The sequence below is a fragment of the Sorghum bicolor genome, chromosome 1 (assembly GCF_000003195.3).
Source record: "Sorghum bicolor cultivar BTx623 chromosome 1, Sorghum_bicolor_NCBIv3, whole genome shotgun sequence".
Classification (NCBI taxonomy): Eukaryota; Viridiplantae; Streptophyta; class Magnoliopsida; order Poales; family Poaceae; genus Sorghum; species Sorghum bicolor.
In genome coordinates this window covers 74,320,752-74,335,858 of record NC_012870.2, presented here as the reverse complement: position 1 = coordinate 74,335,858, position 15,107 = coordinate 74,320,752, and the positions used below count along the sequence as shown (strand labels likewise).

The 15,107-nt window shown below is 46.5% G+C and overlaps 1 protein-coding gene across 1 annotated transcript; it reads right to left on the bottom strand.

The window, feature by feature from the left end:
- LOC8054253 lies at window positions 3,807-4,819 on the bottom strand. The gene has a single exon (XM_002465657.2). It carries the CDS (start codon window positions 4,345-4,347, stop codon window positions 3,943-3,945), a length of 405 nt encoding a protein of 134 aa, XP_002465702.1. The 5' UTR covers window positions 4,348-4,819; the 3' UTR covers window positions 3,807-3,942.

The window sequence follows — 15,107 nt, the reverse complement described above, 5'->3', positions numbered from 1 at the left end:
TCGTGGAGGCATTCCCACGAACACCTTCGTGGCATATCCGCCGTGCTCCTGCACGCGCCGTCTCGAGCGTCCCACACCTACGCCACCGTTTAGGACGCACCTGAAATCCACTTGATCGAGTCCTGCGATAGCAAGGTGGGTAAGGTGCAACCACGAAGAAGGTGAATTCCATGTATGTGCTCATCCAATGAGAACTGGAGATTGGTGTTTCTGCGTGTACGTCGATGTTGATACATCTGGGCAAGGCTTCGAGTGGCCACTGGCCAGCACTCAACTCTGCCATGGACTGGTGCGACCAGATGCTGAGCGATGGTGTCCGGCCAAAATTTCAGTTATCTACATTCTACGATGCCGGCGGTCAGTGGTCAGTGCATCGTACAAGGATGCGGATATGCTGACCCAATCATGAAGAAGGTTTTTGATTGAGTGAGACCTGGCGCATTCGTGATTTTTCTATACAGTGACTTGGATTCAGCATCTGAGGTATCTGTTGAATGATGAATGATGGATTAATGGTAGGGGGAGGTGGTTGTTTGTAAGCCAAATAGCAATATACTCAGTTCTAATCAATGGATTATGCCGTAAGTGGGAGGTTGAGGCTTTGGAAGATCCTATTATACAGATGAAAGGTCACATTTATCTAACAGAAGTGTGTGCATATTATATTATACAGATGAAAGGTCACATTGATCTTACAGAAGTGTGTGCATATACAGATGTACTGCCAATCTGCACTCTGTCACAATAGCTGGACTATGGGATTCCTGACTCCTGAGCAAATTTATATAGCAAGCACTTCTCGTTTGCTCTGAATTTGCGTTTCAGGGATGCTCTAGGTTGGTGTTGGACTGTTCCACAGGATGGCAAGGGATCGCCTGCTCATTATAATACATTTACATGCAATGGCTCAGCAGACGTAATGATCGAAAAAGTATGGTTGAATCTGCATTTGTCTATGGTATCAAGATGAAATGGGGATACTGGTATGTTTCACTGAACCGTAGGAGGATACAGGATGAGGTAATCAAGGACTTTGCATTATTGGTTAGGACAGGAAGGCACTGTTAATGATTACTAACGCATTGAAGCAGGACTTTTCAGCCATTTCACATAAAACACCCTCATTGAAATGACTGTGGCTCAGCAGGCACTACTAGTGCTCTGGATTCTGGAGTATAAAAGGCTCTAAATAAAGGTACCTTGCTCTGTCTTTCAACTTATTTTCAGATATCGGCAAGGTGTCAATGTGTTTTGACCAACCATATTGATCATTCCAATTGTTGTTTTTCTTAGTTAAATGCTACCAGAACTTATTAATAATATGGCATTTTGAGCAACTGTCAATTAGTGAATACTACTGAGTACTGATGCTTTGAGATACTAAAGTTTTTTTTTTCGAAAGATCCGGAATCCCGGCTTTCATTAATAAGAGCTTGATAGTGTAATTACAAGAAAGAGGCTTTTCCTGGCACAGGTTGTGCCAGCCCCAACCCCTATTGCCCAGAGCACAAAAATGGCTCCGTGCCACCCCTACTGTTACATAAGCTAATTACATACTACTGGAGGCTACGCTATCCATATACTGCTGCCCGATATTAAGATACTAAAGTCAACGAAGGATTATAGTGCCAATTCCTCCTATGTTGGTTTTGTTTTTATGAATGTTTATAGTGCCTCTGCATTTTGCAGCTATTTGTGTCTCTATGTTTGCTGCTTCTCTTAGAGTGGTTAATATTCGATTAGTTGTTCGGTCACTAATTGTTGGTATGTAACTGCTTAATTGTAAACTTTGCTTGATCCCTTAGACTAGTCTTGCAGGGATCGTGTTGGTCCTGGTAAGCCTTGGCTTACTAAGTCCATGTGTGTTCTAACCCTCTTTTCCTCTTAATATGGAAAATTCACTTAGACACGGTCATGAAAAAGAAATTATAGTTTACCTAATGGCTGATCTTATACTGGACTAATCTCAGCTTCTCAAGATATGTACCTGGGGTAAATGGAGGTACCTATATCTGTTCTTTTACTTGCCTTTTAGCGTATCATTGTAGCTTTGTTCACTTTTAATTGTCTTTTAGCATGTCATTGTCTTTAATGAACTTCATTCATTCATATCATTTGCTAGGGCCTGTTTGATACAAGGGGCTAACAGTTAGCCTCTATTTTTGTATGCCAAAAGAGAATGACTAAACATGGGCTATTTTTTGGCTAATAATAGCTAATAGAGCTAATTGGTGGTTAAAACATTAGCCCATGTTTAAAACCTATTGTCATAAGATAGGCTAATTTTAGTCTTGGGATCCAAACGGTTACTCCCTCGGCCCCGAAGAACAAGGCATACATATATTTCAAAATTTAATAAGTTTTATTATCTAGCCTAATTATATGAAAAGTCTATAGTACAAAAGCGGTTACATTACATTTCATATTTAGAAATAAATTTCTAATATATAAAAATTGTATTATATATTATAAGAGAAATTAGTGGCCAAAGTATGATCTTGAAAACCACCTTAGTCAAATTATGACTTCTATTTTAAGACCAGGATAGTATATTTTAATAAAGTTAATAAAAATATGTAATAAGATCTACTATGACAGATAAAAGTGCTTTCATGCACATTTGTGGCATAATTTTTACAAAGTTTACTGCATCTGCATGCATTGCATTCTTGGAAAGGGGGCAGACAAGGAAGAGGAATAATTTGAACAAGAACTTTTCTTTTTACAAGTATGCCATGGAATGGAACTTCCCATATGCTTTGTGAGGAGGCTCAAAATTTAAATGAAACAACTTGCTAGGAGAAAGGGTTTCGGTGTTCTATAACTTAGTTTTCTTTTAATAAATGCTTCCACTAGCGGCTATTGCCCCTGAAGGCACACGACGCATAGTGCTGTTCTGGAATCTGGAGCCTAGCTATCAATTGAATTTTCTTTCGGTCAATCAAGTCTGCAAAAGGACACAAAAAAAGATGAGAAGAGCTACTACTTGATTTGAGGACTCTGTGCTCTCAAATAATGGTCGTACGTAGGATGCATTGCATTGCTTTATTAAATTGTTGATGAACTTTGTGTTACCGTACATGTGGCAGCTTGCAGTGGGCACACAATATCAAATACGTGGCCAGTAGAACTGGCGGCTCATGCACTATCCGTGACCTGTCTTTCCTGATCACGTTGCATTAAACCTTTGATCTTTTTCATTGTTCAGCACGTATTGCTGATGTGGGCACACCCTCTTAAATAGAGCGGACATTGGACAGCACCGAACTGGTGACTCACGTACTGTCCGTGATCTACTTCAGTTTCTGATGAAGAGGCAGTACATTCTTAAAGTGGCATGTCAGTTCTAGTAAGCCCATGTGATGTTTCCTCTTGGCACATGTATTTACCTAGTTAAGCATGCGTCTAAGCATATTTTAAGCCAGAACTTGTTTGCCTAATTACATGATTATTACGTTTGGAATTACAATTATATTTAATCACTGCACAATGCTATCGTGTATGATTGCAAAATTTGCAATAATCATGTTCCCATAAAAAATGCAGTACTTCTACTACAGTACTTTTTCGTGGTTGACTGAACAACTTTTAGTATGCGACATCTTGTTAGCATTATTGTCGAAAGGTATAGACGTATAGTGTAGCCTTCAAAGTACTGGATGTACCTTCGATGTTAATTTCACTTTTGCTCACTGTACTTCTTTATTAGTATACCACGCAGTACCAATATCCTTTTCTCTGTACTTCGTGTATGTCTGTTAGTTAATTAATTAAGTGCTAAATACCTTTCAGATATGATGCAGATATATATCTAGGAAGCCTCATATATAGCAAAATACCCAAGAAGTTACAAGGCCGACAGAAGTACTGCAAATAAGACCGGAACTGACATGCCATACAAAATAACGAAAGAACAGCAAGGCCATACGTGCTTATAGCAGATTACAGATGAAGCGAGGTATCGACATCTACATCAGCCCTATAGCCTGAATTCTGCATTCCTCCCCATGAGCTCGCCGGTGGCGGCGACGTCTGGACACCGTTGGCGCCAAGCCCATGGTAGTACGCAGGTCCGCGCAGCGGCCTAGACGGACGGATCAAGTCCGGGTGCAAGAACCACCTCGGCTGCTCGTTGCTGTTGGCGGCTTGGAGACCAAGGCTGAGAGCCGACGACAGGGACGACGACGAACCGGTGCGGTCGGTATCAGTAGTGTGCACCCTCTGCAACGCCCTTCCTTCTCTCATCTCCTTCACCTTCTGCAGGTTTCTGAACCTCTCTTGGAGGAGAGCTATGGAAGACGTGTGGATGATGGAAGGGGAGGCCTCGCTGCCGCCGTGCCTTCTCATTGGAGACTGGAGAGGTTAGCAAGTGTTTGGTGCAAGGCACACTACTAGTAGCAGGGGGGCTAGCTTAGCTATTAGCAGCTTCTTCACCTGCCTGAGCCTGTTGGGTAGACTGATGTGAAGGGCCAGCCGGGGGTTGTATGTTGGTGTGTCGATCTATCTGTTTGGAGCTAGCAAGCAGGTAAGAGGTAACCGCGAAGCAGGGCTGATCGAGGAAGTGCGTGTGGGTGATCTGAGCTGAGATGGGGGTATATATAAGGGGGAAGGGCGTGGTGTCCTCTTGTTGCACTTACGCACTCACACACTGATTGCATGTGTTTCTGTGCCAACTCCAATGGATCCAATCCAGGGCCACTTTATTGGCATAGCAATTTGCAGTGGAGAAGGAAAGGGAATCAGGGTGAGGCATGGAAAGTCCAAGCGGGAAATGGCCTCGCGGGGTAGGGTGGAGGCCGGGAGTGGTGTGCAGTGTAGTAGGGGGTTTGGTGATTGGATGTGAAGGCTGAGGCGCCACTTTTAAAAGGTGGCTGCGTAAGGGCGGGGAGGTAGTACAAACCAGCGTGGAGGCTAGCGCTTGGCGCGAGATCGTGGATGGGAATATGGCCATATAGGATTTTGCGATGGTCTTTGTCATCTAACTCTTGCCATGGAAGCCAGTGGGGGCCTTGAAAACCTTTTCTTTTAATTTTCAAGGGGTTGCTGGCTCTCCTTGTCCGAGCCCTCCTTGTTCCTCAATGTTTATCTTTGCCTTGTTTGATGTCATGGATTGGGACAGGAGCACCCCTAGGCGGTGAACCGTTCCAACTCCGGTTCTTTGTTTAACCCCGGGGGGTTTTGGTGGGGCGTGTAGGGGTTGAGAGTCACTTTGATGCTTTCTGTTGTTTGGTTGCAGGGGTTTCTAGTGTCCGGGTGAAGCATGGGTTAGTGCTTCAACCAATCGACCAGCCAGATGAAGCGTTAAGGTTGGCTTAAACAACATTACCGCCTCTGATTCATGGATTCTGTTTTTTACTCGGAACAGTTGGACGACTGTACTGTTGGAGCAAGTTGAGGCTTTTCGGTGAGTAGGTTTACCACTTTAACCTGATTATATATTCTATGTATGGTACGGTGTTTTAAAAATGAGGTCAAGTATGCATGCAAGAGTCGTAGGCCCAAATCATCATATGTACGTTATGCCAGACAGCCAGATGGGAAAAAACAAACACTACAGACTATGCATGATCTCTGGCCAGTGCTACCTGTAAGCATATCAAAGCAACCCCTTACGGTTTCCTACTGCAAAACTAGCTGGTTTAACTTTACCAGAGCACTAATAACCTGTACTACGTGCGCTCTGGCCGTGTGGGCACGGGCGTACATGTGTGTGCATGTGTGGATGTTTAGGCAGGCTTGCTCCTTTTCGTTGTCAAATGAAGGTTTGCGTCACTGTTTGTCAGAAAGGGACGTGTCATGTCATAACTTGCTGATCCATGCATCTCAATTATATATCTTGTCGTGGCTGCTGGTGGCTCCATGCATCGTCCATCGGTATTCCTTTTTATTTGTATAACATATATAACCACACAAAATACAATTGTCAAGGTCGTAATCGATGACCGGGTTGATTATATTGACTGATCGAATCTCACGTAGGTGTCCAAATTCAATCATATAATTTATATATACATGTGGCTGGTGTCTCAGCTCAGTCGCTTCACTAGCTTGTGTACCTAGCTAGCTTAAGCTTAGCTAGGTAGGTAATAGAGGATAAATCAGATTTGATATTGCATTTGATCCATAGAGTCAGATCAAGCTAGCTAGCGCAAACGATTCTCTGTGCATGGTCAGTGTGTTGAAGCCCGTGTTGATGTCCTGGTGATTGCGTGCGTAGCATGTGTTGCACACAGCAAACCCAAGGCGATCGGGTTTAATAAGTCCTGATGATACGGCCTTGTTTAGTTCACGAAATTTTTTTAATTTGGCTACTGTAGCACTTTCGTTTTTATTTGACAATTATTATCTAATCATGGACTAACTAGGCTTAAAAGATTCGTATCGTAAATTACAGGTAAACTATGTTATTAGTTATCATTTTTATCTATATTTAATGCTCCATACATATGCCGCAAGATTTAATGTGATAGAGAATCTTAAAAAATTTTAGAAACTAAACAAGGCCTAAGATGCTCAACACAGGTCGTTAGTTTCATCGACATTATCATTGATCGTACCACCCTGGTTGATTGATTGAAACGAAACTACCTGAAACAACAAGACTAGTTGTACTGTGGGGGTGATCATGAAATGAAATTCTCGGATGAAATAATGCGTCATTTCTATGGCACCGTACGAATATTACAAAGCAACACCCGATTGGGTGTATGTATATGCATGGGTGCGTCACTCCTTTGCCATTACTGATCTCATATAGGATCCCATGCATTGCTAAAGTTTCCTTGGGGAAAATATGCCTTAGAAGTCACAACCTCACACATGAGTTTTTATTTACTTGAGGGTTATGAGAGTGATAAACCAACGCAAAATCTACTGTGGGACCATTGCGTGAAGTGTGGACAGTCCACGCTACCGCCCTCCTTCCCACACTACCCTGCCGCTAGTATCAGAGACGAGGACCTCTTTGTTGTTATGATCTATTCCCCACCGATTTTTGGGGCAGCGGCCATGGCACAGCAGTAGAGGCGGGTGAGACGGCGACGTGGCAGAGCTTGTCAGCGAGCTACCCTATGATTAGGGGAGGGTGAGGTCAAGGGGTAGGGCGGAAAGCGGAAGGCGCAGCGAGGCGGCAGGAGCCGCTGGCCATAGGTGGGGGAAGCTGGGGATAGGGCAAGGATGACGTTGATGGAGCTCACCGTCCATGTGATTAGGGGAGAGCAAGGGCCAAAGGTGGGTGGCATGGCGAGGTGGCGGGAGCCACTAGGTGCCACCAGTGGTGGAAGCCGAGGCGGAGACTGGAATGAGGATGACATCGGCGAAGCTCGTTGTCCTTGCGATTAAGGGAGGACGGCGGCAAACGGCGGGGCAAGGACAAAGATGAGGATGAAACGAAGCCGGAGACACATAAAGTCTGAAAGTATTGTGAAAAACATTGTTGGCTGGCAGAAAAAATACGGTTTATAAGATATGTTGAGCCTTATCTTGGTGCATAAACCAAACGACGATACAGATGAGATGGCCATCGGTGATGCGTAAGCGTAACAGTACCACTGCGCTCATCATGCTGTTGCCCTGTGTCCAACAGGCCCACTTCGTTTTCAGAGTCACAGACTAGTTCGTCGACGCATGCAGAGGCAGAGCAAGGGGTGTCCCCCCGCCCGTGTCACCGGGACACACCTACCTCCACGACCCTTATGTTATGCCCATTATTTAATTAATCAATCTCGGAGACAGCCAACCACACAAATTTCTTCCAAGAAAATATGCTTCGCCTCGAAATTGATACAAATTCCCCGTGTGGCTTTGTTGCTTGCCTGGAGGAAAATCCCCTGCCGACCTGCATGTCCATATCCAAGCACAGCGTGCTGTTGTTCCACAGGAAAAGGTGACGCTGATGAGGCATGCATATATCTCCCGGCCGAGCAGAGCAAGGAATCGCACCGTCACTCGACGAGTCAGGCATCATCACCTCCGTGGGCAGGGCGCAATCATGCGTGCATTCGGCAGCGACTAGCGAGTGTCCGGTGTCCCCTCCGATCCAACCCGCGCAGGCGCAGCGACGATGGATGATCTGCTTCCGGGGGCCGGGACCGATCGAGAGGACGGGCGGTACCCGCTACACGCCGCACGTACGCAGCAGTAGTACCATGCATTACACTAGAGCCTACAGGGAGCGAGAGGGGGGACTCATCATGTGGTCTGGCGACGAAGAAGCTAACGGCCCCGGGTGTGCATCGTTTGGACGGGAATGGCGTGCGCTGAGACGCGTGAGCCGTGCTGCGCGACGGGCACCCATCGGGGCGACGGCGACCCGCGCTGCACGCCTCCGGGTCCGGGGGCGGGCCAGCTTTTGCGATGCGTCGCCTTGCGCTTGGCGCGCAGCTGTTCCCTGCATATACGCTCCGTGCCGAGGCTGACGGGTCCCTGGCGCGTAGCGCCTAGCTAGCGCGGGAGTGCGGGACGGGAGCCGGGAGCCGCCGGGACCGTGGCAGAATCTTTTTTGCGTGCGTGGATCGCCGGTGCGGTCTCCACTCTACAGGACTCCAGCGCGCGTGTCCGGAGTCCGGACCCCGGACGCGGTCTCCTCCTCCTACGTAGTACGATAGGGCGGGATTTTTTATGAGCGGGCCATGGTTTGGCGTTGCTTCCGATCGTCCCTGACGAGTCGATCCATCTGGCCGGGGCTCAGCTCTGCCAAACACACGCACGCCACAAGTATTTTTGTTGCAGTATAGTATATGCGTACCAAATTTCATGGCCAGAGTGTTTGCGGACGTTATGGCCGACGACGAATCAGCAACAAGCAGCATGGGCGGACATGCTGGTGGTACCGTAGCGGTGCCTCGGCTCTGCAACTTCTCTCCGCTGTTCCACACGTCACCGGCGAGAGCTCGCCCGTTCCTACGCGGCCACGCCGTAGTACGCCGGTCGATCGGCTGTCTCCTTGGTCCCTCCCATCAGCGCGCGGCGCCACCATTGCAGAAGGTCAGCACCTTCTCCTAATCTCCTTGGTAGTTCGTACCCAAACGTTTAGCTAGCTTTGGAACCGGAACCTGGGTCGACAATCTGCCAATCTGTTGTACTTGTCAACAAAATTTTGTACTCCGTTACCTTCTTCCTTCTCAACACCCAACGAAGTAACTGTCATTAGCACTAGGGTGTGAAGAATAGCACTAGCTAGAGTCATCACCGGGTTAACTCCACTAATCATCAGTTCAATCTCCTGGTAACAGTGAATTTGGATAGAATTTACCAAAATTTACAGGATTCTCAGCTGACCCAAACAAGTACATGTAACTCGGATCCTAACCAGTACGGTGTCTGACTTTGGCTTTGCTTTGAGTGAGATGAGGATTCAACTTTGTTCTGTCTTCTCTTGTCGGGTATGTAATAAAATTCCCTTTTTTTTCCTAAAAAAAAAAGAACTCAGGTCTCGACGACTAGCACTAGTTAACACTTTGAAACAATTCAACAACAAAATAAAGCCCAGCCCAAAAGAAAGAGAAAGCAGCCCATCGGCCTCCACTCCAACCCATCAGACAACACCACCTCAGCGCTGCAATCGACTCGGGCTAGACTAGCCTCCGCTAGCTATACGGCCGGGCCGTGTAGAATTCGTTTGGGCCTCTATCCATCGCGACTGGTGATGATTCTTCACGAAGAGGCAGGACTGGATCTCCGTTGGCGTTGGGTTCACCCATGCTGCCGTCTCAGTTAATTTTCGCTGCTGCGCTTCGAAAGGCCCGGCCGGCGCCTCGTCCGCTGCCCAACCGATCGAAACCAGAACCAGCGCTCCCGTCCCGCACTCCCGCGCGAAATGGGCAGAATCAAAGACCCAGCCGTGGCCGTGGACGGAACGCAGCGCACGGCGCACGGCATGGCTGGCTTGAGGAGGAGGGCTGATCGAGGCAGCGGAAACTGCAGGGAGCAACGGTCTAGCTGCGTGAGGAAAAAAAAACTGTGCTCATCTTTGCTGAAAACGCCATGGGAACGCGCCGGGCCGGACTCGCCCATTCAAGGCATCCTGTTTGCCTGCTCTGTTCACGGTAGTAGGTACCATACCAGATACCACCAGTGGGGTGCACCATCACCCCCGTTGCTGTTTTGGCGAAGCAGAGGCAGGCGCCCCGGCATGGCATGCATCTACTTGTTCTTGCGCGTCGTTAATGAAGTCGTCAATGCTGATCGCCCGGCGTTGTACCCGTGTTAGAAAAGGATCCTGGACCTGGATCAGTCAAGCGAGCACAGTGGCGCGAACGACCATCGTACGTCCTGTACTGTACTCCGCTGCGCGTGACAGGTGCGTGCATCGGCTTCGTTAGTAGCTTGTCAGATCAGGCTTGCCCGAAATGGTGGACGCACGCACTGCACGTCTTCGAAACCATGTATATGATGCCTCTAGTATATATAGTAGTATAGTATAGTATAGTATAGCATAGCATATATAGTGTGCTCCAAGACGATGCTACTTCCACTGCGGCAAGCTGCTGAAACCCCTCCCTGTTTCTGTCACCATTAATGTTGTTTGGAACAGCAGTGGCGTCGCCCTGTACCGTTGCTAATTGCCGAGTGGTGATGGGCGGCGGGCATTCATATCGGCCACGAATTAGGGTTAGGGGGTGGTCCCTTGGATGATGATCACTAGTTCTCTGGGCGGCGTCAACCGTGAAACCGGGTGATATGCATGTACGAGTGTATCAGCATCGCCTGTCATGTACATAGTTCAACCCCATCCACCAACAAGTTCTCTGAATCTCTCACGACAGGCAGGGCTTCGATGTTACTCCGCGCAGCGCCAGCAGTGGAACTTTCCGCTGGGAGCTTTAGAAGTGGACAAAAACACCATAATAACGCCGTTCAAAACATATGGTCCTATGCGTGATTAAATCTAGGATCTTGCCGCCATCAGCATGTTGGTGTGGAGAAGGGTGGAGCTTTGCATTGCATCTAGACAAACCCGGGCCATTTGACAACGCCCTCTCGCACACAGGATCTTAGCAGCCAAGTTCCCGGAACGTAGGGTACGTGGTACGGGAACGTGGTATGCGGTACGACATTCTCATAAACTATGGAACGTAGGGGGTATATAGCTTCGTCTCGTTCCTTTAAGTTGCGGAACGCGTTCCACTTTCTAAAGGAACGTGTTTGGGACGTAGTGGTTGGCTCAGGTAGTTTTACGTGTTGTTTTGAACCAAATGAGTTCGATTCCTAGCGTGATATAGTTTATTATTGTATTTTTGTTTCATTTATGGCTGTCCAACTCCAACCTTAAGGCTCATTGCAGGTCTAGGCCAATGAGTCAATCACCATCTATATTTTTCGCCAACCGCTCACGGACGGGCATGGCGCAGTATGCACACACACCACGAAGTTCCATTGTCGCTTGGGACTGACGTTCCTATGATTGCTCCTATATATGATTCGTGTTCCACCGTATTTGGAAACGATGTTCCATGATGTTCCCGTTCCACGTTTCGGGACGAAGTTTCCGGAACAGGGAACGTGTCCAAATTTCCGTACCCCGGCTGCTAAGCACAGGATCACATTTCGTTTCATCAATACTCCACACTGTGACCACTATATCTAAGGCGGCTTGAATCTAGATGGACAGTGGTGAAGCAGTAGTAGCACGCAGTTGTGTGAGGCCTTGTTCAGTTGGAAAAATTGTTGGATTTTGAATATTATAGCATTTTTATTTGTATTTAAAAATTATTGTTCAATTATGAACTAACTAAATTTAGAAGATTTATCTCGCAAATTATAGATAGATTGTGTAATTAGTTTTTATTTTTATCGATATTTAATACTCGTGTCGAATCTTAAATTTTTTTAAACTAAACATGATACTACAAAATATCTCGATCACTCCTACGGTGCCCTGCTGTAGTATATAATTGCCGTCTCATTATTGACTGTTGTCCCCTGTCGTACGACGAGCATTATATTGTTCATTACTCCCTGTCGCATAGCAGTGTTGCCACCATTCAGGCAAGCACCCAAAGCACGCAGCGTGTCTCCACCGTGCAAAGTACTCCGATCCGTCCTCCTACGACGACGACATGGTCGTCCGTACTCGCTTCGCTCTGCATGCCCACGCACGTAGATCAACCTGCCATTGCCACGCTTCCATTTTCCCTTGCTGCCGAGGTCGGAGAGTACAATATGCAACAAGGTGGTGGTGGTTTTTATTTAACCCTAGCCGCGGCCGGCCTGCAGCGAGGTGGAAGGAGACGAAGATGAAGATCGGTTGGTGGATATGGATATGATTAACCAACCAGATAGACATAACATGACATCATCAGTACAAGTAGCTAGAGTGCCGTAACGTAACGCCCACCACCCTACTATGCAGACGAACGAACGAACAAACAACGCGCCCGAGATCTCGCCGGCCTCACCGCGGTGTGGAGAGCCAAAATCCAGGGACCAAGCGATAGATAGATACGTTCATGACATCAGGGAAACCACACTAACAGGCTGGGGCACTGAGCAGATTTCAAACCATGTGCTGTTGTTGGGCGGCTGCAGGTTTTAATTATCGGCTCGCGACCTCTTGCAAACGCAATCTTTGGCGCGTTTCTCCACCTTCTTCCGTTATCATAAGTTCGCATGTTTGTGGTTATGCTACGCTGGTTACTGGTGCGCTTATAAACTGCTAGCTATCAGGATTCTTTTTTATCCGCAGGGAAAAAGATTTTATTAAGTTGCGAGCATAACTATATCTTTATTACAATTAAGCCACTAAATAATAGAAAAGATATAACAGAGAAAATATAGAGCCTCTAATGGCATATCCTCCGATGGGAACAAGAATGTTTTATCTTCCGTCAGGCCTTGTTTAAGTGCTCAGAGGACGATCACACAACACCATCGAAGCCTTGTTTAGTTACATCCAAAATCTTAAAATTTTTCAAAACTCTATATTACGTCGGATCTTACGGCACATACATAGAGAATTAAATATAGATAAAAACAATTAATTATATATTTTGTCTGTAATTTGCGATACGAATTTTTTAAACTTAGTTAATTCATTGTTGAATAATAATTATTAAATATAAACAAAAGTATTACGATATCCAAAACTTTTTATCCAATAAACTAAACAAGGCCGAAAATAATGTGAAAAGCACTGAGTTGGATGCCCGATGACCATTCTAATCATTTGCATTAAATAAGACCTGGCAAGGAATTGATTCTACTACATAAACTATTTTGACACACTCCTCCATTTCTAGATAGAGACGACTCTATCAAAACTCGTCTCTAAAAAATAGTTTTTATCTGATCCACCTCTAGAAATCAAACTTTAGAGGTGGCTGGAGTTTTCAATCGTATCTAGAATACCCTCTATTTTTTAGAGGCAGCTAGCTTTTTCAGAGACCTCTAGAAATAGAGGTATTTAAAAACCAGTTTCTAGAGACGGTTAGCAATTTGGCTCGTCTCTAAAATAAGTGTAACACGGTAAAGTTTATAAAATCTCTAAATTAAGTTGGATGGAGACAAGCATTGTATCGAAATTGTAGTACATGAAGAGATCTACAACTTTGTAACTGATGACTTGTTCATTAAAATCATTAGGTTAAAAAATTTTGTATTAAGTTTTCATTATTTTAATTTGAATTTTTTAATTTTTTAAAATGACCTTAGATGGAGAAATGACCTAAACTAAATGTGTAGTTCTAGAAGTTACCCATAACTTTGTAGTTCACTATGTTTTCATTTGAGATCATTTAATTCCCCCAAAATATGTTTTAAATGTTTATAATTTGAGATTATTATTTTTTTTAAAAAAAAAATATTCAAATTACATTGGATAGATAAACGGACTAAATTAAAGTTGTAGTATTCAAAGATATGTATATGCTCCAATTAACAAATTCTTAGAGACGATTTCTACAAGCGGTTGGAGCCTCTAGAAATTGATTTTTAGAGAACTGGATACCCATATCTAGAACTCGTTGATTTATAGAGCGTGTAGGTATTGTTTATTTGTTATCCAAATATTATAAAATTTCTACGCAGGACAAAGATATGTCTTCGTTTAGCTTTTCTTGAAAGGACATCCAAGGAAGTATTCCATACAGTACACGATAGTGGTATCTTGTATACCAGTATGCCAGTATATCGGCATTTGCTCCACGCAACCTCCGAGATCCGGACAAGGGCCTCTCCGTCTTCAACGCATCTCCTAAATCATCTAGGGTCTAGCTCTAGGCTCCGATGGCAGATTACTATTTAATAATATTTTTCTTTTACAATAAATCAGCAGTCTCCACCATCTCGCATATTGTGGCGCCCCAGCACGTGGCCCACGGCTCCACTTGCGCAGGGGGGAGAGCCATGCAGGCTACCGTGGCAAACGTCGGAGACGACGACGAGGCAAGCCGGCGAGGACCGCCACCTCTAGCGGTGACGACAACGTCACTACTGTCGTCGAAGCCGATGACTTCCCCGTACCTGGCCCCTTGGGGTTGGAGCTGCTCATGAGCTCAGAGCCACCCACGTGGATCGACCCAATGCTAGAGGAGTTCGCCATCACGCATCAGGTTGTCCCCTCTTAGGCGACGGTTATTCCAGGCACGGCGGACCTGCCTCCGTCGTCGCCTGTGCAGGTCGTGCCTCCTCAGGCAGGACCCGCTATGGTGGTTGCGGCTGGGCCTGCGGAGGACTCTACACCACCGATGGATGATCTGATGGTTGACCATGCAACATCTGCCTCGGCAAGACGCCCACACCGGCGGCCTTGCCTCAGTCGTCAGTGCCAGAATCGGTGCTGTTGACGCCTCCTCGCGAGGGTCAGCCCGACGTCGCTAGGGACGAGACGCCGACGTCGCTCGAGGCCGCTCGGCGCCTTGTGAGGTTTCTTGATGAGGTGCGTGTCGAGCGGGAGCCGCCCCTGATCGCCTCCCCACCTCGGCAAAATACGCCCGCCAGGAGGCTCCCACCAGTCCGGCCTAGGAGCAGGCGGATTGCCGCCCAGACGTTGGCACACATTCCGGCCTCCAAGCGGGGCGAGGTTCTCCTAAACAAGCGACTGGAGATCGTTCTGCCGACCGCTGCGGTTTCGTCCGCGCTGAGAGGGATTCTCGATGCCCTACGATCCG

What these genes read in the sequence shown, in the direction of transcription:
- LOC8054253 (XM_002465657.2), bottom strand. Translation starts at nt 4,347, where the DNA reads ATGAGAAGGCACGGCGGCAGCGAGGCCTCCCCTTCCATCATCCACACG.